This window comes from Candoia aspera, chromosome 10, assembly GCF_035149785.1.
Source record: "Candoia aspera isolate rCanAsp1 chromosome 10, rCanAsp1.hap2, whole genome shotgun sequence".
In the NCBI taxonomy this organism is placed as follows: Eukaryota; Metazoa; Chordata; class Lepidosauria; order Squamata; family Boidae; genus Candoia; species Candoia aspera.
The window spans coordinates 5,449,419-5,473,917 of NC_086162.1; the positions used below are offsets into that span (position 1 = coordinate 5,449,419).

At 44.9% G+C, this 24,499-nt stretch overlaps 1 protein-coding gene across 3 annotated transcripts in view; it reads right to left on the reverse strand.

Moving 5' to 3' along the window:
- The window catches only part of TINAGL1 (tubulointerstitial nephritis antigen like 1), a 37,897-nt gene that overhangs the window by 8,355 nt on the left and 5,043 nt on the right, over window positions 1-24,499 (reverse strand). For 2 of the 3 annotated variants that reach the window (XM_063312337.1, XM_063312338.1), the window contains exons 3-10: window positions 21,187-21,250; window positions 14,440-14,532; window positions 13,922-14,036; window positions 9,275-9,398; window positions 8,440-8,590; window positions 6,930-7,119; window positions 5,160-5,205; window positions 2,443-2,566 (exon numbers count right to left, since the gene is read on the reverse strand). In XM_063312337.1, the coding sequence (XP_063168407.1) occupies window positions 2,443-2,566; window positions 5,160-5,205; window positions 6,930-7,119; window positions 8,440-8,590; window positions 9,275-9,398; window positions 13,922-14,036; window positions 14,440-14,532; window positions 21,187-21,250 (907 nt within the window). Of the gene's footprint in view, window positions 1-2,438; window positions 2,567-5,159; window positions 5,206-6,929; window positions 7,120-8,439; window positions 8,591-9,274; window positions 9,399-13,921; window positions 14,037-14,439; window positions 14,533-21,186; window positions 21,251-24,499 lie in introns of those variants that run through there. The other variant, XM_063312339.1, reaches the window with a different exon arrangement.

Sequence of the window (24,499 nt, forward strand, 5' to 3'; positions counted from 1 at the left end):
GCTAATGAGGAGTGAGAAGCTCTTGCTGAGGACATATTCTCCTCACCCATGGCAGCTTCCAAAAAGTCAGGGGTAGAGAGAAGGCAAGAAGGGGAGAGGAAGTCAAAAGAGAACTATTTATCTACGTATCTCCTTCTTCCAGTTTTAACAGGATCGACGTAAGACTCCCTTAGCAGGGCTGAAAGCAAGATGCAAAGAAACAGCAGATGAGCCTTTCTTTTCTCTGCTCCTCAGCATATTATCTTGGTCCTCTACAAGTCTCCACACCTTTCCCCAGCAACTGTGGGTTTCCTGATCTTCCTCTTTTCCACCAAATCCTCCTCCTGCCACACAATTTACGCTTCATCGACAGCCAGTAAAATACACGATATCTTTCAGAAAACAAATGGGCATACTTTTTATATAACTCTCATTTGATTCGTCCATGGCTGTCCATGATTTTAAAAACTGCACAAAACAGACACTCAAATACATATTTCCAAATGTAGATTCTATGTACATTGCGCAAATGATTACGTGAGCAGGTCATTGCGCATCGAAACCTGTGGGAATTGCACATACCAGGAGGTGATTTAAATTCTGCTGTACACATTAATCCAGGAGCTTGGATCAGTTTGTTTTGGAATTTCAAACAATTAAATTCCTTACGCATGCCTTCTCTGTGCCATGTCAGAGCTCAAGGGTGGAATGATACATATGAGGTCTGCCTAAGGTACAAAATACTTTAGCACTTTCTAGCTGAAGTGCTAAATATTTGCAGGCAAAAGTTTGTTTTACTTACATCATTCAACAGGCATCCAACAACAAAAATCTGTCACAAAAGGATAGATATTGCCATGAACATCTTTGGTCTATTGCAGCCTTTCTCAACCTTTTGACCCTGGAGGAACCCTTGAAATATTTTTCAGGCCTCAGGGAACCCCTGCACATTCAGGCTCAAATAGAGGCCAGAAGTTACAAAATTCTTGTTTTTGTTTCATGGGTAGGCCTGTCTATATGCATGAACAGTGCTCTTAAACTAAAAATAATGAAACTTGCCTCTTTAATGTGAAGTTGCCTGAATTTGAAATAATTTTTAAAATAAATCGTGATCTCCCAGGGAACCCCTGGGGACCTCTCGTGGAACCCTAGGGTGCCACGGAACCCTGGTGGAGAAACCCTGGTCTATTGCCTAATGTTCCTGCACACAAAAACCAGGCCGTGCTGCAGATGAGGCAATATTCAAACAACTACCCATGTTTTACAGTGCCCTTTGGGACCGACATGCACACAGAATGACTCACTGGTTGGAAACACCTCTGCCATCAATGTGGCCCAGCACTGGGCTAGAGTTATATAAATTTTATATTTTTATTAAATGTTTTTAAGTTTTTAAGTTTCAATTAATTCTTTCCCCCTTTCTATTTCCTGCACTTCTGACGCGAGATGAGACGAGGCCAGGCCATCTGATGTAGGCACTGAAGTCACACAACAGTAGTTAATCGAATCCCTGTCGTGGTTGTATCACCACAACCTTCAAGGGAGATGTATATCTCCTTCAAATCTCCTTCAAGTGACAACTATACGAAAACAGTATCCGCAGATATAGAAATTTAGCATGTTAGGGAACAGATGAAACAGTATACTTTTTAGTCTGCAGAGTCTGCTTGTGTGTGTGGGTTTGTGTGCATGTGTTCTCGTTAACACTATCCATTGTGCAAATGTCCCATTTGGAGCTGCATCACCCTTTGCTTCCTCAATGAAAATGGGATAGTATAAAGTTATAGATTACCTAGGGTTGACACCTGGAAATTTAATAAGTACTAGCTAGTATATTGTTATAGTGAGAGCCAGTATGGTGCAGTGGTTACGGGCTAGAAACCGGGAGACCGTGAGTTATAGTCCCACCTTGGGCACAAAGCCAGCTGGGTGACCTTGAGCCAGTCACTCTCTCTCAGCCCTAGGAAGCAGGCAAGGGCTAACCACTTCTGAAAAACCTTGCCCAGAAAACCACAGGGAGTTGTCTAGGCAGTCTCCAAGAATCAGACACAATTGAACGGATTTTTTTTAAAAAAACTGTTACAGTATACTATAAATGCTGGTAGAGTCCAAGCAGAGTTCTGGCTGGTTCTGAAAGACCAGGTTGGGACAGAGAGAGTGCAAAATTTAGTGACCTAGAACAGGAAAACCTGAAGTTGTAAAACATTTCATGGGGGGACAAATAACGGGTAGGATGATAAATCTGAGCAACAGTCTGGAAGCCAGATGCAAAGCCACAAACCTCCAGAGAAAGTTCTTAATTTCATATATAGGTTTGAGTTTCCCAGGGGCTGTTATCTACTGCTGGAAACAGCATGCCAAAACAAACCCAACTTTGACATTTATCATTAGACAAAGTATTCACTCACGAAGGAACACCTTGGATTCTGGTTTCTCATTGACTTTTCCAGTGATCTCACTCACCCAGTAATCTTGACGGAATGGGTGCCGTGCCGTCGGTACCGTTCTGGCTTCCCACCTGCTACAGGTGTATGCTGATAAATCCCACTTCGATACACAAAAAAGTCTTCATGGACTTCCATGATGGCTGCAGAGGAAAGGAAAGGAGATAGGGCCAGTTTGGATATAGGATAGAAAAAGGGCCTGGCATGAACACCCCACCCTTCACAACTCAACCACCAATATTTCTGGGCTCATCCTCAGCACAAAAGTGAAGGCTAGAGCTGGGCAGAAACAGCTTGTCAAATTTTCCACCTGGTTTCTATGCTTCTTGCACCAAAGCATAAGGCGAGACAGTCTTCCTAATTTTCCTTTTCCTGGTGACCTCCTGGACAAGTCCATACAGACTTATGTCCAGGAGCTCACCTTGATGGGGAAGGCAGGAGACCAGGACAGCCACCAACAGGCCATGTCTCTTGATCATAAGGGGGTCCTTCCTGGCTCTGCCTTCTGCACAAGCAGAAGCTTATTGACACCTTGACAAGGCACAACATTTTGCTCCCTTCATTCATGCAGTTGTAGAAAGCTGAAGAGCACAGTTTAGCCCTCTTCTCAAGATTAATCAACAACAAGCTTCTAAAGGACATCTTAGGACATCTTCTACCCCAATTTCCCAGATGGCTGGCTTTCCCCAGTTCAACCCATATGAACCTTGAAAAGTTAAGGATGCCACACTTAGGGAAGTGGGATGGAGGTGGGGGTGTCCCAGGAACATTGTGGACCATTGCACCGAAAAGCATTTGCATTGCAAAGGAGGAAAAGTTTGAGGCATCCTGCGGGTTTGAAAGCTTGTTTCCTCAGCTTGATTCTGAGCTGCCATAATGCAACTGGCATTTCTATCCTTAGAGTGTTGGCAGCAAGTCTGGGCTGTTTCCTGACCCATTATTGACATGGACTTCCAAGGCTGCAAATTATTGTCTGGAGACAGTCTTGCCGATTTTCCTTTTCCTGGTGACCTCCTGGACAAGTCCATACAGATTTTTAATAACATTATGGAAATGTTTTTCATTGCTTTCTTCCTGGATTTTTTTGTTTTTTGGCTTCACTGGTATTTCCTTGGAATTTCCAGGAGCTAACCAATTAAATCCTAATTAACCTTTTTGAGCTCAACCAAGTTTTGCTCCGCACCGCCACTTTCTTGCACATCCTGCTTAAAACAGGCATGGAAAAAGCTTTGCTGCTCAATGGCAAACTCACAACTCACTTAAGATTGATCAAATTAAGCCATTTTCTAGGTTTGCGGAAGGCACTGAATCATATAATACCCACAAAGACTACTGTATGTTCACACAAGCTGCTAAACTGGATCACAACATCTTGCTCCCTTCATTCATTGCAGATGTAGAAAGCTGAAGAGCACAGTTTAGCCCTCTCAAGATTAATCACCAACAAGCTTCTAAAGGACATCTTAGGACATCTTCTACCCCAATTTCCCAGATGGCTGGTTTTCCCCAGTTCAACCCATATGAACACTTTCCACACTTGCATGAAACTGCTAGGTATTTTTAATAATCTGGTTAAATGCACATAGGCAACACCACCACTTCCACCCAATTATTATAATAATCATGCTGTGAAAACTACGGTGGGGATCTTGCTGTACCCTACCCTCCTTAAGACTTCCAGCAAACTCACCTTTGACTTTTCAGCCCCCACCCTGCCAAAATACCTCATTCCTTCATATTGGAAAGAAAACCTGCATTCCTACAACCAGCTAGGCCAGGTGAGGGGTTTGTCATTGAATGAGTTGTGAGAAGCAAGCCTTTGTTTTAGCTTGCTGTACAAACCAGGTCATCAGGTTAAGTCACCACATGATTCATTTGTTTGGACACTGCACACTCTGTGAACACAGCTATTGTGAAGCCCAACAACGTTGCCTTTTGTTCACCCAGGTTCAGGCTTTAGCATGTTGTGGGAATCCAGTGATGGTCACTTATCTGTGGCTAAGAATGGCTCCTTTTTTTCAGCAGCTCTCTGACTCCCTCATTTATTTTATGTTGTGGTGTGGTGTTGTGTTGTGTTCTGTTCTGTTATTGTGTTCTGTTTTATGTTGTACACCAATTCAAGGATGCTTCTTTTGCCTTCTGGCGAACAGAAAAGTGGAATTGTTACTCCCTGTGCAGCTCAGGATCCCTGAGACTGTTGCGTAAACAGCCAGCTGCAAACTTCTCCATTGTCAGTGAGCATCTCCCTTCACCAGATCATAGGAAGGCTGTTCGAAGGAAAATCAGAAAGTCTATATGGGGATAAATGGGTTAAATAAGAAAGGTTCTCTTGTTGGAATGAGCTGCCAAAGAGCGATTCTTTCCATGCACAGTTCTCATGGAGTTCTCTTTAGCAAGATTTATTGAGATGAAGTGGATAGGTTACAAGAACTCCAGCAATGTTGGCAGCTATTTCCCATCTCAAATGGTGATGTCCTTATGTACATTAGGGCAGAGACCTTCTGATTTTCTTTCTAGCAATGTTCTTACGGTCTCGGGAGCGGGCTGGTCTGCTTGACAATGGGGAAGCTTGCAACTGGCCATTTACATAGCAGTCTCCTGATTCTTAATATCTGGGAACAAATCATTCCAAAAAAAGGTGCAGACATTGGACGCTAATCAATGGGACAACTGGGCCACCACCTTTCAGAACAAATCACTTCCACCCTGTTGTGCATTTCCAACAGCCCGCCTCACCTTGCACAGGCCCATTTTCCATTAACTCCTTCATGATCTCCTTCTCCTGCAAGAAGAAGGCAGAAGTTAGCTCTACAGATAATCAGAAGGAATTGCTCCTTTCTCACAGCTCCTCTCTACATGAGGAGCTAATATTCTGGTCTCTCAAGGGCCAGCCTGATCCTATTAACAGTTTTCCTCCTCCTGGTGCTCCCCAGTGTCCATCATCCCCAACCACTACGGTTAGATTCAGGGGTTCAATGTATGCTGTAATACTGCGCATTTAAAGGGTGCCTGGTTAAGGAGAACCGATAGGTGATCATGCTGACATTACTTAGCAATGGAGACTCCCAAGGACCATAACTTCTTCTCTTTGCTCCCCATTATTTCAACACAGGGGTTCCTTTCAGACAGGCAAAAGTGCAGCTCAGGGGCACATATGACTGCCCAGTCCCTTGCTTTGCTGGGCGTAAAGTACCCATTTTGTCCATTATGTCCTGCCAAAATAGGTCCTGGCCCCAATATTCTCCTTGACTTGGTGGAGTTTGGCCACTGACCAGCACCTCTCTAGATCTGTCCAATCTTCTTGAAAGTCATTTATATCTGTGACGGTCCGTGCATCTTGGCTGCTTCAAGAAGGACCTTTAAACGTGCAACAGGTCATCTCTGGCATTTTTTAAAATATTTTTAATAACACCGTTTAATACTGAAAATGAGTAGATTCCATGATACATCGGGATGATGCTTGCCACCTTTGAGCATCAGCCATGTTTTATACTCTTTTTGTCTTTTTGTTCCTTTTTTCTTCTGCATGGGGACAATCTGTTGGAGGCAAAAGGCCAAATCAGAAATGCTCAAAGTACAGATGTGTAGGGAGGGGGGCATGATGCCAATGGTGACACTCATCAGCCTGCATGGAGAGGATATAAGTAGTTTCTTTGGGAGAAAAAGACAGAAAAAAGTTATGTGTTGCGTGAGTGTGCATTACAGACCCCTCAGCCACAACCACAACAAGTACAAATGTAAAATCAGCATCATACGACAAAAGGGACCTGTAGGCTTGCCACAGGTCACCTAGAAACAAGTTCCAGTCACAAAGCTGCCTTTCCACAGGGTGGACAGGAAAGTAATAATTAGCATCTAAGGAATCTCACCCAAACTTTTCTCATTCCAGGGAGCCCACACTACCATGGAAATTTGCCAGGACCTCTGCGGTTAGATGTATAAAAATGAGGGTTGTCCTTGTTACAGCTGCATTTGCCTGGCTTAGTTTCATTCATTCATTTCACTTATCTTATTTAGATACAGGAGAGGGAAGGTAACTTGATTCAAAGGGCAACTGGATGCTTAGCAGTTGTGTAGAAGAAGACAATTTGGTTGGACGGAACTTGACGTGAAGGAATGAGAAATCCCTTGCCTTTTTTCCCAGCTACAACGGAGTATGAACCACCTTTCCAAATGATAGTAGATCAAGGGTTGGCATCAGGGACCAATCATTAATTGAAATCAAGGGGGTTGAAATCTTGCACGGTTGCTAATCAACAGGAGCAACATCCTTCCACAAGAACTTGTGACCTTCTGAGTTGTTTAGGAGAAGCTGTTGAGGTCTTCTGTGAAATTGTCCAGCTGCACTCAGGGCCTGAAAAGATTGCTGACCACTGTTCTACTTGCATCAAGTGGCAACTAATGGGAAGGCATTAATGCAGCCTGGTCTTGTTGCCATTTCCTATAGCCCTAACCCCACCCCATGAACCTTCCCAGCATGGCAGCAAGAAGAAAAGGCAGGATTACATTTGAGGAGAGACGATATGCTGGGGTGGACTGGTAGATCTCGTTGGAGTTGGTCTGTGGGTTGGGACAACGTGCCGTGGCTTGCCTCTTCCCCCTGCCAGTGGATCGGGTGTGCATCATGCAAGGCGGACTGGCAAGGGAGCTCTCTTTTTCCTGGCTGGTAAAGGGGTAGCACTCATCTGTCACCACCCTAGAAGACCAAAGGGGGAAAAGAGAATGATTTGGAGGTGGCTTGGAACTCAGTAATTGGCTGGCTCACTTCCAAAGATCAAACTGCTCATGAGCTAGCTTGGCCCTTCTTGAGGATGTGGGTGATAAATAACAACCTAGAGAAATGTGATCCAGACTGGTGACTGACACAAGACCATTCTTTATTCCTTCCTTTCCAGTCTGTAGAAGTTTCCCTCTCAAGCACTTGTGATAGCAGAGCTTTCTATTCCTCCTTTTGATCAAGGCTAAGGTACAGAAAGAAACTTGGTTTTATTTTTTCTTGATGAACTCAGTCTTGACTGTTCTCCCGTCTCAGTGGTAGCTTGGTTGCAGTTTTCAAAAAATCACATACAATGTCAAACCATGTGCTTAATGTCACATATAGTTTGGCCCTAAGTCTTGTTCTGCAGCTCCTTTAAAACTTGCATTCCCTCTGCCCACTTCTATTCCATAGCTTTCCACAAGTGCTAATTCCCCTCTGGTTGTAACGGCAGTAGCTATGCTAACTTGGTGGTCTCCAGAGATGTAAGCCTTCTCTATTCCAAAGCAGCATACCCATCTTCTATACTGGCCAGAGACAATGGAGGTTGGGATGGACTTCTGGAAAATGCTAACTTGGGGAAGGTTGGTTAGTAGTTTTCCAAATACAGGGCCAATGAAATGAGTGCGGGCAACAGGAAAGACACCGACCCATCACAACCACTCTTGGGTGCATTCCAAGGAAGCAGAAGCGTAGCTCCTACAAAGCTCCTTGAAGCAGATGGCACAGGCTGAATACATAACTTCAGAAGCTCCCAAGTAGGAGTGTCCACAGGGCATGCTAAAAAAAGACAATATGGCAACCCCAACAGCGTGATCAAAGCTCTGCCTGGTTTTTATGTGTGTTGCACATGTGACGCACATAAAAAACCCGGCAAAGCTTTGGTCACATGATTGCAGCTACCATCTTGATTCGTTTTACCCTAGCATGTGGACACAGCTGCTCCCAAGAATCCTCTGCAAATTGTAAGGACTGCATTGCATGGTAGAGAAGCACAGAGGGAAAGCTTCACTAGAACTCTGTCCTAGTCCAAAAGCCAACTGCTTTGGCATTCTGGTCAAATCAAGGTCCACCACCTGATTTCATGACTCTTTCTTAATAGGCTCTTGGCAGCTAACAAAGCTTGGCAGTCTTAAATGCCATAGTAGGTTGTACCACTTGGAAATGAAAGTCTCTTGCACTATACCCATGTCGCTGACCTCACTGGAAAGCCCAAACTGTCCCAGGCTCATTTGCAGAATAGGACAATTGGCCACTCACCCCCTCCTGCGCAAAAACCACCAGGCTCCATCCACGCGGCCCCCATTGCAGCCCTGTTGGTGCCGAGTGTTGCAAGACAGCAGATTCTGCGGGGACAAGGCAGGTGTCATGTGTCCCATGGAATGGATAGAGATCCGGTCAGAGGCCACCGCTGGAGAGTAAAAGATACATGTGGTCAGAAGCCTGTTGAGTTTCCTGCATCCAACTCTCCAGCTGCAGATCTAGGGCTGAAGAATGGGAAGAGGGAGGATGAGGGGCAGTGAGGAGAGGGGCAAAAACATTCAAGTGCGAGCCTATTAGCATGAGAAAAAGGAATGAGATGCTTGATGCAAAGTATGTGGCTATATAGCTCCAGGCCCTGCAGGTGCTCGAGAGATTTTCAGAAACAAATCAAAGCTAAGCGGGAAAAACTGAGCAAGCAATGCACTCAGTGGGAAGCCAGCATCTCAGAACTTCCTCTGGAAGTGAGACGACAAGCCCAAAGAAACCGTGGGTCTTGCCATTTGGTTCCTACGTAGATGATACGGACCTACACGGGCTGAGTAGAAGGCCATGTCTCCTATGTCCTTAAGTATGAAGAGACACCTGGCAACATTGTGAGGGCCAAGGCCAGTAAATGATGCTTTAAGGAGCTACGCACCACCAAGTAGGGGGTATCATATCGCATATGAAGTTGGACTGGGTTTGGAAGAAGGATGTATTTTTAAAAAAATTTAATCAGAGAGTCCCAGAGGGCATAATAAGTAGACAACAGCTTGCACACCCCTATGGAGGACGACCTTGTCCTGCTGTAACTATCACATGGAGCCTTCCATTTGCATCCCAGGGTTGCTACCTGCTGTAGAAAAGGCCCACGACCCTGCACAGTTGCCTTGATCGAGCGGCTCATGGATCATCCCAGACCACTTGTCAACGGCATTGAAATAGGGAGGGAGCACTTCATTGGCGGCCATGTTTATCTACAGAAACCAGAGGAAACCAGAAAGGCAAAGAATCAGTTAATAAGCATAACAATATTCCCAGAAATCATAGGAAAAGGGTGTTTGGGGGCCAGGGCTATGAACATTCTGAGATCCCAACCAGATACAGGTAGTCCTTGACTTACAACCACAATTAGGACCAGAATTTCCATCATAAGTCATTGCAGTCATAAGTCGAGTCACCACCTGACTGGACCCGATTTTACAACCATTTTTATGGCAGTCATTAAGCGAACCATGGGTTGTTAAGCAAATGTAGCTTCCTCAATGGGCGGTTTTTGCCTGAAAATGGCAAAAAAGTCACAAAATGTGTTCATATCACCGTGGGACACTGCAACCAGTCATAAATACGAGCTATATGCCACGTGCCCGAAATACGATCATGTGACCATGGGAGGGGTGACGTTTTGTGACACTTGGAAGTGTGTTACATTTCAAGGCCGTCATAACTCCAGACTGTTGTTAAATGAATGGTCGTAACTTGAGGACTACCTGTAGTCCAGAAGCCTTTCACAGAAGTGGTTGTTTCTTTCATGGCAACCTGGAATGGAGGCACTCATCCTTCGCCAATGATAACAGTCAGAGGAGTGGTGTCCACAGGGTATGGCCAAAGAAGTTAAGATGGGCAGCCATAAGGGTGTGGTGGTAGCTCCACCTTTATTTTTTTTTAAGATACATTATGCGATACACATAAAAAAAGATGTTGAGCGTCTATTGTACTGCCGGGTGTACCACCTTTACATTTTGGACCAAACCCTGGAGAGTATCTATCCAGACAACAGTATCATTTTGTCTTCTCCATTTCTCAAAGTAATAACATTTTTCAGAATAGTTATTTAGGATTGATTTTTTTTTAATCAGGAAAGGAGAGCAGGAACTTGAGCAAGTTTTGCAATCATTTGATTTTGAAAATGCAGGCTGCAAAAGGACAGACAGTTGAGTCTACAAACATCCCCCCAGGCAGCAGCAGGCCCTTTGCAGATCCCCAAGGCTGCATCTTATGAAACATCTCAGCATTCAAAGCATTTTTCTCTTTCATGGGACAGATTCCAAAATGGTGATATTTTTTTTCCAGGCCTTCTTGCCACTCCTGCTATTGATTCAAGAGATTACAACCAGCATTCCAAGTTTTGTAGGGATGCCAAAGCTGTGTTTGTGTGTGTGTTCTCTTCAGTTTGTACAGCACAAAAGTCTGTCTATTGGACTGGGCCAAATGCCAGAAGTCAATATAATGGAACAATACAGTGCCATAGTTATTTCAGCTTAGTGGTGAAATATATACACTTCCAATTCCTTGGATATTACTGTCCAGTGCCACAGGTATTTCCACTTAGCTGTGAAATATTTACTATATTCCATTTAGATTCTATCTTTCCTTCAAGGAACTCAAAACGCTGACCAGCTAGTTTGGCCCAACCCAGTAAACCGAGTCTGGATTACTGAACAGACCCAGTTCCTTGGGTTCCCACAATGCCCACAGCCACAAACCATTTGACCCTAATGTGTTGTGTGAATCCACCAATGCCAGTCTCTTCTGTTTTATCCTCACAAGACCCCTACAAAGTAGTTCAGCTGAATGGGCAAAATAAAGATGTCAAGTCCGGCTCCCAGTTGCTTATTCAATAATCTCTGGGTTGCACTTGGTATAAAACCAGAACTTTTGAATGACTGAGTGGGACTGCCTTGGCCTTCCGGAGGGTTAGAAAACCTCCAGAACTAATGTCCAGGGAAACCACCATTCCTTTTCCACCATTCTTCCATCAGCTTTGATCTCCAAATCCCCCAGGAGCAAACTCGGAGGGTCTGCAATCAACCGCTATGGCTCAGACGAGCCCCGCTCTTTCTGCTGGTGATGCCCAGCCCGAGAGATGAAGCTTCCTTCCGCCCTTGGTTGAGAAATTGCCCCTGATTTGTTCAGGGTCTAGAAAGGTGCCTTCCTTTCCCTCTGTCTCAAAAGGGAGTTGAGGCAATTTCTCCTGGATGTCTTCAACGCTGAGTTTTTGCTTTCCTGGGGGAAGGGGAGGGGGATCAGCTTCCGAGTGATGCCCTGCGCCAGCAGCAGGAGCTGGTTTCTGCCCAAGTCAGCAGCTTCCATCGCTCGCCCAGGAGTGGAGAGAGAAAGAACAAGGTAAAAAAGCTGCTGACTTGGAGCTTCTTTGCAGAACCACCCAGGGAAAACAAGCCCCCCAAACCTCACCTTTCCCTTGAGTTCCAAAGCAGTTAAGCTTCTAGCCCTCTTTTCAGCAGCCCTTCCCAAACACCCAACCTGAGACGCCCACTTTCCTTGAGCATTAAAACCTTTTGGGTCTGTAACCTGTAATGAAGTACAGTAATCGATGGGTTGATTGAGCATTAAAGCCAGGGGCACAGAGATTATACTTAGACTGGAAAAGTGAAGTCTCCTTTGAGTCAGATCCAGGTGATCCCATGGACCCATCTGTGTTTTTTCTCGGCAGCAGTTCAGAAGCAGCTGGCTCTAGGGCAGTGTTTCTCAACCTTTGCAACTTTAAGATGTCTGGACTTCAACTCCCAGAATTCCCCAGCCAGCCAGGTTGAGAAACACTGCTCTAGGGTTTGAGAGCATCTAAGTGCTGCTGCCTTGCTGGGCTCTTCCCTTCGTTTCCTGGACTACATTTCCCAGGATACAGGAGATTTATGCATATGCACATGCTGGGGAAGGGGACGACTGGGGAAGGCAACAGCAAACCACCCCGCTCCATAGTCTGCCAAGAAAACGTCACGAAAGCAGCGTCCACCCAAAGGGTCAGACGTGACTCGGTGCGTGCACAGGGGACCTTTCACATCACATCACATTTGTATATGTATATGATTATATGATTATATTGAGAAATAATTTTATACAAGATTAAAAACTACAGAAACATAAAGAGAAAAGTAGGAGAAAGAAAAAGATATGACAAGATATAAGAAAAAGTGAAAAACAGTAAAGGTCAAAGAGAGGGGAAAAAAGAGAGAAAGAAAAAGAAAAATATCTAAAGAAGCGACTTCCAATCTTCTTTGCAGAAGTTATAAACAGGGTTATTACCGTTTCCACCCTCCCAAATCACATATCGTGGTTCCCTTCTTCCCATAAACAAACCCTTTTAACCAGTAGATTCTGAGATCACCAATTCATTTTTATCCAGTTTCAGCAAAAAGTCCATAAAGGGTTTCCAGTCTTTTATAAAAGTAGTTATTGTTCCTTCCCTAATCAGACAAGTCAATTTGGCCATTTTAGCAAGTTCTACCATCTTCACAGTCCACTCCTCCATTGTGGGTATGATCATGGGTTTCACTTTCACACAGTCCACTTAGCAAGACTAACCCAGTTGCTATGCTGAATCCTCACCTAATCCAAATCAAATCTATACAAGTAATCCTCACTTAATGACCACAATTAGGACCGGGATTTCAGTTGCTAAGTGAAACAATCATTAAATGAATCTGATTTTACCACCTTTTTTGTGGTGGTCATTAAGCGAATGACTGAGGGTATTAAGTGAACCATGTGGTCATTAAGCAAATCATGTGGTTCCCCAGTGATTTTGCTTGCCAGAAGCTGGCCGGGAAGGTAGAAAATGGTGATCATGTGACTGCAGGATGCTGCAATTGTCATAAATGTGAACCAGTTGCCAAGCGCTCAGATTGTGATCACGTGACTGCAGGGACACTGTGATGGTCGTAAGTGTGAGGACCGGTTGTAAGTCGGGTTTTTCAGCACTGTCGTAAATCTGAACTGTCAGTAAATGAATGGTTGTTAAGTGAGGGCTACCTGTATTGCAGTCATAGACCAGCATATCAACCAACCTAACAGACACAACATGCTAGGCTCTGTTCTCATAGCACACACAACCTAGTTAAGAATTAACCCATTTTCTGGATTTGTACAATACAGTAAAACACAAGCTGACCAAACAACCCCGTCACTTACTCCCTCCCTCAAAAAAAACACCATAACTAAAGCTTAAAAGAACCAATCTTAATGGGTTGTGTGAATGCAACTAGTAAAAAAGGTAAAGGTTTCCCTTGATGTAAAGTCCAGTTGTGTCTGACTCTAGGGGGCGGTGCTCATCTCCGTTTCTAAGCCTTAGAGCCGGCGTTGTCCGTAGACATTTTCCGGGTCATGTGGCCAGCATGACGACACGGAACGCCGTTACCTTCCCGCCGAAGCGGTACCTATTGATCTACTCACATTTGCATGTTTTCGAACTGCTAGGTGAGCAGGAGCTGGGACGAGCAACGGGAGCTCACCCCGCTGCGCGGTTTCGAACTGCTGACCTTCCGATCGGCAGCTCAGTGGTTTAACCCGCAGCGCCACCGCGTCCCCAATGCAACTAGTAGCTCCTCAAATAGTGTGTGATGCAAATACGGCCATCCCAGCCTGCTTCAAAGTTATAGCTGTAGGGATGAAACTAGAAGATGAAAACTGTGCACTCCAGGTGACGTTCCCGCCAGAAAAGCAGAATAAATCTAACCAATAAATAAATGAGAGACGCACTTACTTGAAGCTCATTCATATTCATGACAGATGTGGGGGGCTTGATGGTGCCAAGACGGTACCGAATGCCCTCTTCCAGCGTCATGCCCCAGAACTGGCTGTAGTTGGAAGCTCTCCAGCTAAAGAAAGTTGGAAGAGAATCTGCTGAAAAGATGAAGCTTGGTTTTGCTAAGGAAGTACCCTCGGAGTGAGTCATGGAAACACTTCCATCTCAGGTGGCAACATCTGGATCTGTTGCGAGGTGAACACAGTTTCCTCTTTCCCAGTTGTCAATTAGCACAGAATGAAAAGCAAAAGTCCAACTCTGCCTAGAGCCAGAGTATGCGAGTGCGTTAAGCATCTAAAGCAGCTGGTTTGTTGCAACTGGTTCAGAAGGCACAAGACTTCATTCCCAATGATGGTTTTACAAATGACCGCAGAGATTTCATTTTTAACTGAGCTGCCAAAGCATCTGCATGCAACCCTCATTCTTCACTTTAGCTCGTGCCCCACCAGCTCAAAGAAGAGAATTCTTGTTCTTACCCATAATTCCCTCTGTTAATGGCATCGATCATATCCCCGTTGATAAGACAGACGTGGCTTTCACAGACCCATTGCCCATGTTCGTTGCAAGTACTAAGGAGAAAAGGCACAGAAAGAATTGCTAAAGGCTCAGAAGGAGGCTGAATTAATCACAAATCCAAAATTGAGTTCTACAAGTTGACATGATTTGCTGCTGCTGGTTTGGAAGCATCAAGTAAGGCCAGTCCTGGTGTTTCAACTGACAGTCAAGACAGGAGAACAGAGCAGTCCAAGATGGAAACATCTCAAAGAATGGGCAAAGAAAAGGAAGGTGGGCAGTGAGGCAGAAATGATTTAGAGACAGCCAAGACATTGTGCCAAAATACATGTTTTGCAGAACAGGTTTTCACTTGGTGGCATTCACGTACCCCATCTGATTACAGGATTAACCCATTTTCTGGGTTTGCACAATACACTGAGAAGGAGGAAGATTGGTGTAAAAAAAGTCTTTATCATAATGAGTCTGAAGTATTCAAGATTAAAACCAACCAACCAAGTCTAGCATGTTGTACAAGTGCAGCTGCAGGGGTTGGAACTGACCTGGTTAAGGAGATTGAGTGAAACCATCCATAGAATGATAAAAGTTGAAGAACCAACTTTTGGACTATTTAAACCAGTGTTTCTCAACCTTGGCAACTTTAAGACGTGTGGACTTCAACTCCCAGAATTCCCCAGCTAGGGAATTCTGGGAGTTGAAGTCCACACGTCTTAAAGTTGCCAAGGTTGAGAAACACTGGTCTAAACCAATAATACAAAAGGAACAGCTCAGAGACTATGTGTGGTCTGGCAAGTGTCCAGAGCGTCCCAGGACATTCCTAGATCCCAGAGACACCTGCACCATTTAGTGAGGCCATCTAACAATGATCAAATAATCTCCTGCTATTTTTTTTTCCAGGAGACCAAACAAAGAAGCATGAGTGAGGGGTGGGGAGTGTGGGGAGGGCTCAGCAAGAATGAATTATTTTTGCCATTTTTTGTGGGGGAAATAAACTCAAAAAATAAGCTGATATTTTTAAAAGCCCTTTCCACCTTGGATCTCAGCTCCACCCCCTTGTCAAGGGCAGACCTTGACTTGCTGTGCTAGAGGTAAAGTCCCAGTTCTGATTTGCCCTAAAAACCCTTTCCTGTGTTTGTTCCTTGAGTGACTCTGTCCGTGGGCTCAGTTGGCAAATAGGCTGCCGAAAAGCTGCTGTGTCTAGAACAGGAGTGCAAAGATTGAACTGCAGGAGAAGGAGATGGAGTTAGGAAGGTTAACTGCATTCAGCTGGCAGTAGCTGCTATTTGCTTTCAGGCCAACGTCCTGCCTCAAACAGAAGGACACGCACAAGCGCCACCATTCCACTTTCCTTTATTCCTGTGCATTTGATGTCAGTTACTAAAAAAGAAAAAATGACATCAGCCCTTTCCTGCCCATCAGTCTCTTGACAGAAGTGGAGACAGGGGCACTCCTCCTTTCCTTCTTCTTCTTCATGCTTGGCCCGTTCAAAATCTCCTTCAAGTCAAGTGCAATTCCTGGTGACATCATGGACGTGGGGAGGTGGCTTTCTTGGCAGCAGTACAGAATGGGTTGGCCACTGCCTTGTCTAGAAGTGTTTTGACTTCTAGCTTGCAGCCTTAAGAGTCCTTCAAAGGCTTCCATTAGAGTTCTAACCTGGTCCTCCAACCTTCCTTAGTTTTTAGGGATCAGCCAAGCTCATCTACAGGTTGTCCTCACTTAACAACCATTCGTTTACTGATGGTTTGGACTTACAATGGTGTTGAAAAAACAACTTATGACCGGCTCTCACACTTATGACCATCGCAGCATCCCCACGGTCACGTGATCACCATTTGGGCACTTGGTAACCAGTTCACACGTATGACCATCGCAGCACCCCATGGTCACGCGACTGCCATTTTCCACCTTCCTAGCCAGCTTCTGACAAGCAAAATCAGTCGGGAACAGTGTGATTCACTTAATAACCAAGTGGTTTGCTTAACGCCCACAGTGATTTGCTTAAGGACCGCTGCAAAAAAGGTCATAAAATCAGGTTGGGTTCCCTTAATGACTGCTTCGCTTAGCAACCGAAATCCCAGTCCCAGTTGTGGTCGTTAAGTGAGGACTACCTGTAGTTGGGCATTTACTAGCCATTAGATAACACAATGGGATCTGGTCCATTTCATAATCCTTTCGTCCGTTTCAGCACTCCCAGAGTTAAAATCACCATGCTTGGTGTTCCCAGGTGATGTTTTGACGTACTTGCCCCTAGCAGCTTCCAAGCCGTAGAACCAACGTTTCCATTCTGTAAAAGCAGCAAGCGTGGCCCCGAAGCAGCGAAAGCCTGGCTGCCTCATCAGATAAGGAGTAGGGAGCTAGGGGGATTTCTGAAAGAAAATCACTTCGATTGTCAGACTGATCTGCCGTCAAGGCTGTCTCCTAACGCTTGAGAAGATCTGTTCTCCTGCACCTCCACTGCATTAAATCTAGTTCTACTTACTTTACGTTATTATGGGTCACAGACCCAGACGACGTAAAAGAAAATACAATATATAATACACAATACGGCATACATAACAACAGGCTGGTTATTATGCTTAGTCTGCTGTCAATAACGTACAGATTCTACAGGGTGCAAATACAAACTTTGCAACGGTAACCTGGGGACTTTATCCTCCAAAAGAAGCTGCACATGGAATTTTTTTCTGTCCAGCCTGGAAATTGGCTAGTTCTACTGGGTGGGCAGCAAAGAAGAGGCTTTTTCTCCCTCCAGTAATTGAATCGGGGCCAGCACACCTCCTCTCTCCTCAAACCTTCATTTTTTTTCCTCATATATTTGCTTTGGGTCCCACACAAAACATCTTTGTAGCTTTGCTTGGAGCCTGTTTCAATTTGCCTAAACCAGTGTTTCTCAACCTTGGCAACCTCGGCAAGGCTGGCCGGGGAATTCTGGGAGTTGAAGTCCACGCATCTTAAGGTTGCCAAGGTTGAGAAACACTGGTCTAAAGCCTTAGTATGGCACTCAGGACTAGATGCAGTATATGGATCTTTATAAAGTGATAGTTAGGAACTTGAGAGCCAGTTTGGTGTAGTGGTGAAGGCACCAGGCTAGAATCCAGGAGACTGTGAGTTCTAGTCCTGCTTTAGGCACAAAGCCAGCTGGGTGCCCTTGGGCCAGTCCCTCCCTCTCAGCCCTAGGAAGCAGGCAAGGGCCAACCACTTCTGAAAAACCTTGCCAAGAAAACTGCAGGGACTTGTCCAGGCAGTTGTCAGGACAGGCCCCCAACTAGGGTCTGTGTCACCGGGGGCAAACATGGATTCCATGCCCATTTTGGCACCCCCCCAGCACGGCACCCAGGGCACATGCCCCGCTTGCCCCCCTCTAGTTGCGGCCCTGTGTCAGGAGTCAACGCTGACTCAAATGCACACACACACAAAAGTTAAGAACTTAAGTCTGATTTCCAAAAGCTGGGGCTATCAGGAAATTAAGAAGTGTCCTGCTAGATCAGACTAAAGTACCTACTAATTTAGAAGTTTGTTTTCCCCTGTTGGGACCAGATGCCTCTGGGGTGCAAACAGGAGGCAGAGATTTCCCCCTGTTGGGGGTGGTAATAGGGAGGAAAGTTGCCCCGAGCCCAGAGAACCGTCAAGACAAACAGCCCTTAATAGACCTGTCCTCCGTGAAGTTAGCCCATCCCCTCTTAAAGCTGTCCAAGTTAATGGCCACCACCAGGATTTGGGGTCATGAATTTTACAGATTGATCTCGTGGATTAATTGCGACGTGATCCAAATTTCATCTTCCACACCTGCCTTCCTCGGGATGCTGCTGTCCAAATTTGGCTCTGCTGGCTGGCTGAGAATGGGAGTAATAGTCCAACACATCTGGCAGGGACCAGGTTGGGGATGACAGCTGTGCAGGATGCATCTGGGGGATGCAGCTGCATTTAAGCAGCCACGTAGCTGTGTAGAATACATCAATTACAAGCGAGATTTGCCTTGGTCCCTTGCATGGAAGGTTAAGAAACTTTTGCCTCTTTGACAGGGGGCCTGGCCAGCATTAGCTACACTTTGTGCAATGCTTGGTATTTTCTCTCAGTCCAAAGATCCCCCCCCCTCCCTCGCCCCTACCCCCGACTCCCAAGTGACAGCAAACATTTCTCCTTTTATGGACTGAGTTAGCAAAAGCAGATCGTACACTTTTGAGTGATGGTGCTAAGGGTCCTGTTTCTGGAAACATCCCAAGGTGGGAAGTCATTTTGGGAAATGCCAACCGGAAGCCAGAGTTTCTGAAAGTGCTTCCCCACGTCAAGAGAGGCCCCGCTTGGCCAGCTGGTGGCTAAACTTCTGACTTGTAGATCAGAGCTACCCTAATCCAACACCTGCTCCTAAGAACAGCCCCAAATTTCCCAGGCAACACATTTTCTCCCATCATTCTGAAATAATAATCCCATCTTTTCTGAAGTTACTGTTAAGAAAATAACATTGTTGTTTCCATTTCATCAACTTTAACCTGTGGCTGCGTTCACACAACCCTCTGAACCAGGCCGGTGAACAATCTGGCTGTTGCAGCTGCCCAATATCTGAAACCTGGTTAGTTTTCACTTGGCTGGGTTTTTTTTTTCCTTTTCTGCAGCTGAGTGGTGGTATGAACCCAGGCTGTTTCTTAGCTTCGGCTTCAATACCTTGGCTAAACCCAGAAATTGGTTCCTCCAGGAACTCCATTGAGCAGGTTGTGTGAAGGCAGTCAGTGAGTCTGGAGAATGAGGAGGAACTCCAGGCTCCAGGCTGACATGCCAGTTGTGTTCAGCGTATCTGTGTGGCACAGAGCACTCAGGAGCCCCGGGCACTTGGGAACAAGCATAGCTCAAATTCCTCTCCATTCCAAAGTTTCTCCTCTTTGCCCCCAGCCATAAACCGACACACAAGCCCTACTTGGAAGAACAGCCCACCCCAGTCATTCAAGGCAGCCGTTGGCCCTTTTGCCCTCATTCCTTTTATAGGATTTCCAAGCTCATTACAGAGGGGAGAGGGAGTGGAAACAAGGGTGGGGTGAAGGATGGGGGAGACGGGAGAATGGAAAGAATGGAAAAAGAGGCGGGTAGATGTGCCTTGCCTTCATTGTGTCCTTTGCAATACGCTGGGACTACAATACCCAGAATTCCCACCCATAAGAGTTAGCATGAAATTCACAGAGCACAGCCTCCAAATGCATGCTGTAGAGATCAGAAATTTTGCAGCACTTGAAGCTGATGGGCACTGCACTGTTTCTAGTGGGGCTGCACCTCCCAGCATGCGGTACTTCCCAGATGTATTGGGTTACAGCTCCCACCATCTATCATCTATCAATGTTTTTAAACTAGAAGATAAAAACTAACACCAACTAATATAAAGTACGGAAGAAAAAGGAAAAGAAAGAAATCAAAGAAAAAACAAAAAGTACAAGAAAAGAAAAAAAGTTGAAAGAAAAATAGAAAAGGAAGAAAGAAGGTATAAAGAAATGGCTTCCGTTATTCTTCACAGCAGTTATAAGTACAAATATATTTTAACCTTATATTACTCTTTTTCCTAAAATCTATCCTGCCTAATCATCGATACCATAAATCACAGGTTACAGCTCCCATTATCCTTGAGCCAGCACAGTCACTGAGTGGGAGTTGTAGTCCAATGCCTCTGGAAGGTGTCCAGATTAAGGGAGGCTGTTTTGGAATGCAAGTTGACCCATTAACCACAGTGGGCCCGAGGGTGCAATCTGGTTTCCCTGAACAAATGTTGGGCTGAGAAGAGTCTGGGTAGGACAAACATGGCTTCTCCTGAGCCCTCTATCTGCTCTGGGAGGTGGGAAACTGCCATTTTAAATTTCCCAGAGCATCCAGCATCACATAACACTGGGGCATGATGGGAAATTAAGAATGTGGACATTTAAATGGTGACTTTCTAGCCGCTTTGCCATTTCCTCTGATCAGCCAGTAAGCTGGGTAACTTCAACCACCTCCATTGCTGGCCCTGATCCAGGGGGTTTCAACTTCCAACCACAAGGAGTTCCTTTCCATGTTTTCCAAGGAAGTGCTACAGAAGTTCTTCTTGTGTGTTGTAGGGTTCTGTCAGCCTTTCCAGGTAGACCAGACAGAAACACAACCAGATGAGCTAATTCTACTTTATTGTAAGGCTACAGTAACGGAATCTTGCAAGTCTGAAAGTACGCATCTCCCACCATCTCTTTTTACAGCCTGAGAAGTTGAGCATCCTTTCTGAGCCTCTTTCTCCACCCATTATGCAGCTGTGGGCTATGTTGTCCCTTATTTGACCATTCCGTGGGTAGCATCTCTTCCCCCTGTCTCCCAAGGTCTTTCTCACTTAGCTTTACAGATTCTGGGTCTTCTTCTGGTTCCCATGGGACTATCTCCATGTACCCCAGAATATGGCCCCAAATCATTGTTGATGAACAACAGGATGCTACGCTATGATGCAAAACCAGGTGCTCTGGAGGTCCTTCAGGGCTTCAGAGACTACCCCTTTGAGAAATCCTTGCAACCTTCTGAAGCACCAAGGTCTAACCAACATCCCAAGAGAGAGACAAAGCCACTTCCCCCAATCTGGGTGCCCTCCAGATGAACTGGAGTTGCAGATTCGTCCCAGTCCTGGCTGGCAGGGTGGAGAAAGCTGGGCGAGAAATCTGCTGGAGCAAAATTGAGAGAGGAAACAGACCAAGATCCCAAAACCCAAGACTTACCAGAGGTTGCAATTATCTCGGTAAGTTGCTCCAGTAGGGAACTTGACCCCGTTGCGAATGCAGGCTGGGAAAAAAAGATGCCAGAACAAAGGGGGTTAGAGACTTGAAAGTATACAGATTTAAGCATATTGCAAGATGGCTCAGTATTTAGACTAAATTTTCAAAGGGCCTATTTACTGTTAAGGTGGCAGCAAAGACCTTGTTTTGTTATTAGCCAAATACATGGGCGTACGCAAAGGGGGGAGGCCAGGGGCATCATGATGTCATTGCACAAATGGCATGCATTAGGTCATTGGCATCAGCTGCAAGGCAAAGCACACCATGTGGATGATGGTGCAATGACATCACGGTGTGGGTGAGGTCACTGCAGCTTGTCCTGAATGCCTGTGATATGATGGCTTGCTGGAAAATTGGCTTATGGGATGATATTTCATTGAGGGGAACTAGAGGTTGGAGACCTTCCCCTTTTGGCAGGCAACCTCTCCTCTCCTGCATTTGGCACACAATACTCATTAGAACAGCATTCCCCACACCCCACACCCTTGCAGCCTCCAGACCTCTTTGAACAATCACGCCCAGGATTCCCACCCACTGGCCCTGGACATTCCAGGGGTTGCAATCCAACACATCTGGAGGGAGCCAGGTTGGGAAAACGTGCAAAAGAGATGAGAGGCAAGATGGAGCAGCATTAAAACCCTTAGAACTACAACCATGTAACTTGAAGTTTTAAGAACATGGTACGGGCGAGAAAGAAGAGAGCAGAGGGGAGAGAGAGGGCACACTACCGGGATGAAAAATAAGACTGGCAAGGCAGGGCTCCGGTTGCTCTTTTGAGGAGTTCAAAAGTAAATGTTCATTTCCTTTCACTGTACAGGTAGTCCTTGACTTACAACCATTTGTTTAGCGACCGTTACGGTGCTGAAAAAGGTGACTTACGACTGGTCCTTGCACTTATGACCATCACAACATCCCTGCAGTCATATGATCAAAATTCAGGCACTTAGCAACCGGCATGTATTAATGATGGTTGCAGAATCCCAGGGTCATGAGATCGCTATTTGCGACCTTCCCAGCCAGCTTCTGACAAGCTAAGTCAATGGGGAAGCCGGATTCATTTAATGACCACGGCAAAAAAGGCTGTAAAATCAGGTGTGACTAACTTAGCAACAGAAGTTCCAGACCCAACTGTGGTCATAAGTCGAGGACTGCCTGTACTATGCTTTGCTTGCGTATTTTTCAAATCAGATCATACAAACCCAGTAACATCGTCCTTGGAAATGTTTTGTTGTTCTATTTGCAGGCAGTAAAGGACCGTTATGTTTTTACACATGCAAGAGAAAACAATTCATTCACAAATGTATGCCCTGGAGTGGTTCAAGCCCATTCCCTTTTTCATCTGAACAATTATTTATAGTTTCAGGCCTCCACTCCCTTATACACGGATCAGATAAATGCCTGGCTTTTAACCTCTCCAAAGGGTTGTTGAAGCTTGTAAAAGTTAAACTGTATTTAACCCCCACAATTATTCAGCATGGTTGGGTGGAAGTGGATCCAAAGAGGTCAAAGTCTGATTTTATCCAAGTCTTCAGCCCAGAACACACTTTGAAGGCTGAACTTCAGGTCTGGAAAATGCAAAGGGCTCTGTTGAGCCCTAGGCTCCAGGGAACAAAAGATCTTTCGGTCAGAGATTACCTGAGTCCAATTTAATTTTTAAATTCCCTGGCTTAACAATTGAGAAAGATTTTTCTACACTCTCAGAAGAGGCAGTGGTAGACTAGACAGGCATTTCCTTACCTAACATATTACTATTATTATTAAGTAAAGGTAAAGGTAAAGGTAAAGGTAAAGGTAAAGGTAAAGGTAAAGGTAAAGGTAAAGGTAAAGGTAAAGGTAAAGGTAAAGGTAAAGGTTTCCCTTGACATTAAGTCCAGTCGTGTCCGACTCTAGGGGGCGGTGCTCATCTCCGTTTCAAAGCCGAAGAGCTGGCGTTTGTCCGTAGACACTTCCTCCGTGGTCATGTGGCCGGCATGACTAAACGGAACGCCGTTACCTGCCCGCCGAAGCGGTACCTATTGATCTACTCACATTTGCATGTTTTCGAACTGCTAGGTTGGCAGGAGCTGGGACTGGCAACGGGAGCTCACCCCGTCATGCGGATTCAAACCGCCGACCTTCCGATCGGCAAGCTCAGCAGCTCAGTGGTTTAGCCTGCATTATTATTATTATTATTATTATTATTATTATTATTACCTACAACCACACTATGATATCTGAGATTTCAGAATATAGACCTCCAAAGTAATCCTGCTTTTTTCCCTCCTCTTCCTCCTTTTCGTCTTCTTCTGAATCCCAACCACATAAAAACACCCTGGAAATGGCTCAAAGCAATGTTTGTGTTCTGCGTCGCATTCCAGCTTCCTTGGGGTTAATATTCTGAGCATCAGTACCAGCCTTTCCATAAGGAGTCCAGGAGAAAGACAGCTATTGTACTGACACAAGAAAATCACATTTTCCTTATTGGGGGCCAAGGCAGGAGATACAGTCGCTGCAGAAGTGACTGCAGTTGTTCGAAAGGCTGGTTCATAAACCCAGGACTGACCTCTGAAATGGAGGGTGAGTGGGTGGGTGGAAACCCATATCAATTTAACAAGCAACAACAAAACCATGCATTCACCCTGTTCATTTTTTGAACTTATTTATTAAGGTTCCAAATCCTTACAATTAATATTTCTTAAACAAAAATTAGTGACTAGTTAATATTTAATTTATATATAATATATTAATATTATATATAAATTAAATAATTGCTGTGGTTCCCCCCACCCCCACAACATGGCAATTTTTATCGTTGCCTTTTAACTGATGGTATTGTTTGTTTTTAATCCTTTGAAAGCCGCCCAGCGTTCTTTGAAAGTGTGTGGCCTTAAAAATCGAAACTGTAAATAAATACAAAGTCATAAGACTGTCTTACTATTGCAGAAAAAAATGATGAATCCTAAAAAGATATGCTAACCTGTAATTTTTTTTTAAAAAAGCAACCCTACAAGATGAAAAGAAATAAGCTGTAATGAACCACCTAAGGATGGAAAAACAGAGAAAAAGAGACCAAAAAACCTCTAGAAAAACAAAGGAAAACAAAAAGAAAAATAATCCTAACAACTAAAAAAAAAACTTTTTAAAAAAGCACACACACACTCACACACATATGCCCAGAGGGCAAAATGTAGACTGAATTACAAATATAAAAGAAAAAAAATTAAAGACAAGTGCCCTTTTTCTCCATTCTGATCAGCCCTGGATCAGCCATTAGGCA